Raw genomic sequence first — 4,335 nt, forward strand, 5'->3', positions numbered from 1 at the left:
GATTGTTTATTCATGAAATGAGAACGATTTCATATGAAAAAGAAGGTGGAGTTAGGCTCATAAATGTGCATAAAACCAGCTGAAACGTCTTCCTCTCTTCCTCCATGCTGCAGCTCAGCTGCAGATGAGTGAGAATCACTGAAGAGTCACTGAAGAGTCAGTGGAGTCACATGTATTAGCAGGTTTACCATAATGTTGCTTGAAGTCAACAAAGACCTTTCTTCAGACTTTAGTTAGGAGAATGCGTTCTGGCTCTAAATAAGACTCATTATCTTTAAAGAGTGTGCAGACTTCATTGATTTAATGTGTTAACTGTTGAGTTCTTGCAGTTCCCACTACTACCACTAGAGGTAGCATAAAGTTTAAAACCATAGAGACTAAATGCACTGAAAGACATAATCATTCACCATTACACTATGGATTTTCAATAACTTATTTTTTCTGTCAAATCTCAGTTTTTGTCTACATTTATCATATTCCTGTCCCTTCAGGTTGCTGCTGCCAGGGGGAGACGTAGACATTCAGACATCCCAGTTCAGTCGAGCTGCCAGGATCTTTTACAACTTGGCTTTGAAGGTATGAAGTCTGACATGAAGTCTGACTGCTGAGCTCCAGTAACTCCTCAGGATATCCTCTGAAATGTGATCCCTGCTTGGCTGCAGGATAGAGCAGAAGAAAAATCTTTACACATCATCTATAAATGTTATCTAGTAATTCCTTACTTCCTGACCTTCTTTAGGCCAATGATGCAGGGGATTACTTCCCCATCTGGGGGACGTGCCAGGGCTTCCAGCAACTCTCCGTTCTCACCGCCAGAAAGAACCTGCTCACTCTCACCAAAACCAAGGCCGTGGCTCTGCCACTCATCCTCACACCTGGTATAATTCTTGTCTCTATTTCAGTCCCTCCAGGATTTCCTGATCGTTTTTGTGATAATTTGCAGTCAAAATGACTGATTCTGTGGTTCTACTTTAGAAATATTTAAGAAGCATTTTGCGTTAGTTTTTTAACCCCTTTCAAAATCTACATGCAAACATTTTATTCTTTGAAGAACTTAAATCACTCAGTTTTTGTTACTCGTCATAATGATCACAAACGCTAACTTGACATCGAGTAAGGTAAGAACTACTGCCACCTGCAGGTGAGAATTGACAGTCACTTAAACTGCTAATTTAAGCGACTTAAGACAAAAGATCCAATAAATATGTTTATATATGTTTTTGACCATTTTTATGGAAAATTTGCGATAAGCTCACCATGATGGATTAGCATGAAAAAATGTGGGGTTCTGCTGATTTTACACAAGGGGAAACCCTGTTTTTGGGTCAGGGGTCAGAGTTAGGGCTAAGGTATGAATTGAGTTTTGGTTGGTTAGGGTTAGGTATGTGATGGTTAGGGTTAGGAAAAGGGTAAAGGTCAGGTTTAGGCTGAAGAAATGAATGGAAGTCTATGGAAAGTCCCCACAAAGATAGCAACACAAACGTGTGTGTGTGTGTGTGTGTGTGTGTGTGTGTGCTGGGATAAGGACATTAAAATGCACAGTGCCGTGTGTGAGGGCCGCTGCTCTGTATGTGGGCTGGGTGTCCTCAGTCCTGGTCTGAGGTCTCCTGTCCTTTATGTCTCTGCTCAGCAAACCTGGTTCAGCTGATTGCATTACCTGCTCAGCTGCCATCAAGAGCTGCAGGAGCCTCTTAATCACCCATTCAGTTATACTCTGGTGTGTGGCAAGGGTGAAACCCTTAAAACAGGAGAGGAATTAAGAACCACTGCCCTAAGTGGGCTAAGATTATTGCTTTAATTACCTGCTTTTCAGATTTTCTTTTAAAGAAAAACCTCCACTACAATTATGAACTACTTTGTAATAGTCTGTCATTTAAATCATGTTTAAATACACTGATGTTTGTGGTTGTAACTTAATAAAATGTGAAAAGGTTCTTAATATTTTAGATTGTGCTGTAAGTCAATGCAGTTTTCTAAATATGTTGGTTTAATTCAAAATGTCCTCAGACCAGAATCCAATCCGGACGTCGTCCTTCTGCAGACACAGACAGGCACACTTTGCTCCATCAAAGAAGCATCTTTAGCTCAGCTACGCCTCTAGGCTGGCTTTATTCCACTGAAACATGATGTTTCATTTCACCTTCATTCGTACAGATTAAAGAACGTTTCCTCTCTCTGTCCTGCAGCGGCCCAGTCCAGCCGCTTGTTCAGGAGTTTTCCCAGGGATGTGCTGCAGTCTCTGGCTAATGAAAACATCACCTCCAACTTCCACAGCTGGAGTCTTTCCATACAGGTATTTGCTGCTTTTTTTGATGTTTCTCCTCCCCCTCAGGTGACAGCTGGAGATCTTTAGTTATGCCAGCCGTTTGCAAAAACAGTCGACTATTTAATCCACAGCCTGTGAGGCTAAAACTGAAACATCTGTAAACTGTTTTACCACACATGCCTTCCACCGAGGTGAATCTGACTGACGTGAGCTTTAAAGGCCTGGGTGGGGCTTGAACCCACGCCGCGTCTCCACACCAATGTTTTATTCAGATGACATTTCATGACGTTTTTGTTTTCAGTCTCTTAATTCCACCATAAATTTGAGATCTTTAATTCTTCTGCTGCTATTGAGGCATCTTTCTTATGATAATAACCTCAAAATGCACAAAGTGTGGTAAACATTTATGAACACACTACATGCATTTTATTACCCGAGACCTGCTTCTCATTGTGAGGTGTTCAGTGGGCATTGGAAAGCGTGGTTCTCCTGACACTCTTAGATTTTTGCTGTCCACTTGTCACATAGAACAACCAACACAACTAAGTCAGTGTTAAATTTGTGCCTGAATCTACAGAACTACACCCGAAATGCCAAACTGAAGAGGTTCTACAGAGTGTTGTCCACCAACAGCGATGGAGAGAAAGAATTCATCTCCACCATGGAAGGTAGCGTTCTTTGTCTGTTTAAGCTGCTTTTATGAGGCACATCCCACTTGATAACTTTTCTCTAAGTTACTCCAATGTGTTTTAACACTGGGACTGAATTCAAAGTATATAATGTACATTATGTTCACCATTCAAAAACCACTTGGTGTCCACTAGATGGCACCAACATCCCACAATAATGTGTACAACTTGTGCAGAAAGTTGCAAAAAATAAAATTACAACTATAATTCTGATTATAGTTGTAATTTTATATTTATATATTCTTGTATACATATATACAAGAATATATGTATTCTTGCATATGTATTACAAGAATGTATGTATTATATTACATGTATTACAAGAATATGCTCATATGAGAGTAAAATCATAGTATAAAGAGACTATTTTTCTCATAGTGCTACACAATAAGAAAAGCCATACGAGAATAGTATTATGTAATATTGTGTAGTATTAGTCATAATACTATGAGTTTTTTCTGGTAGGGCTTTTTTCTCATAATACTGTGACTGTATTGTCGTCATTTTATTTTTATTTTTTTATTTTCTTAGCGTAGCCCTAATACTCGGTTGTACTGTCAGCATATTTACTTTGACCGTATTAATCAGATTAAATGAAACAGCAATGCCCATAGCGTGTGCTAACAGTGTTTCTGGTTTGGTTAGCTTACCGCTACCCGTTCTACGCTGTCCAGTGGCATCCTGAAAAGAGTCCGTTTGAGTGGATAGATAAGCCAGGCATGGTTCACACTGTCTCTGCTGTCAGAATCAGCTTCTACACTGGAAGCTTCTTCGTCTCTGAAGGTAATGCATAAAACCTGCAACCTTGTTCAAACATTTTTAGGTTTTTATTTTTATTTTCTTCCCTCTACGTCTTTCTTCAGCCTTGAAGAGCCAGCACCGTTTCTCCAACGCTGCTGAAGAAGACAGAGCTCTGATTTATAACTTCTCCCCTGTCTACAGAGGCCTCAATGCAATCTTCATCCAGAACTATTACTTTGATTGATGAATGATGTTTAGGAACTAAAGGTCCTGAGTTCAGATTAATCATAATTTATCATATGTCAGAAATCATTTTATTAGCTTGTATCATTGGTAGAAAAAAGTTTACCAAAGTATTTTACAGGAACTAATAAAGAAAAAGCTAAAACAACGATAAACAAGAGACTGTGCTCTCTTAATATGCAAAGACTAAAAACTACCATGAGTTGGAGCATTATGATTCCTCTGCTAACCGTCTGACTGGCTAATGAGATTATATGTTTTTCAGTGATTCTTGAGAATAGGGACAAAACAGGTCCTATGGATAAAGCACAAAATTTTAATAAAATATACACAAAATATAATTTTTTTCAAATATCTGACTCTAACCTGGGTCATGTGAGCACAGCAATGTATATT

The 4,335-nt window shown here is 39.0% G+C and overlaps 1 protein-coding gene across 1 annotated transcript in view; it reads left to right on the forward strand.

The window, feature by feature from the left end:
• Nucleotides 1-4,084, forward strand: part of LOC103143243 (gamma-glutamyl hydrolase) — a 7,772-nt gene extending 3,688 nt beyond the window's left edge. The window contains exons 5-10 of the mRNA XM_007559704.2: nt 492-576; nt 740-878; nt 2,187-2,293; nt 2,844-2,934; nt 3,601-3,738; nt 3,819-4,084. Of these exons, the coding sequence (XP_007559766.1) occupies nt 492-576; nt 740-878; nt 2,187-2,293; nt 2,844-2,934; nt 3,601-3,738; nt 3,819-3,940 (682 nt within the window). The 3' untranslated portion in view covers nt 3,941-4,084. The remainder of the gene's footprint in view (nt 1-491; nt 577-739; nt 879-2,186; nt 2,294-2,843; nt 2,935-3,600; nt 3,739-3,818) is intronic.
• Nucleotides 4,085-4,335: the final 251 nt, after the last annotated feature.

This window comes from Poecilia formosa, unplaced genomic scaffold (genome assembly GCF_000485575.1).
Source record: "Poecilia formosa unplaced genomic scaffold, Poecilia_formosa-5.1.2 Scaffold106, whole genome shotgun sequence".
Classification (NCBI taxonomy): Eukaryota; Metazoa; Chordata; class Actinopteri; order Cyprinodontiformes; family Poeciliidae; genus Poecilia; species Poecilia formosa.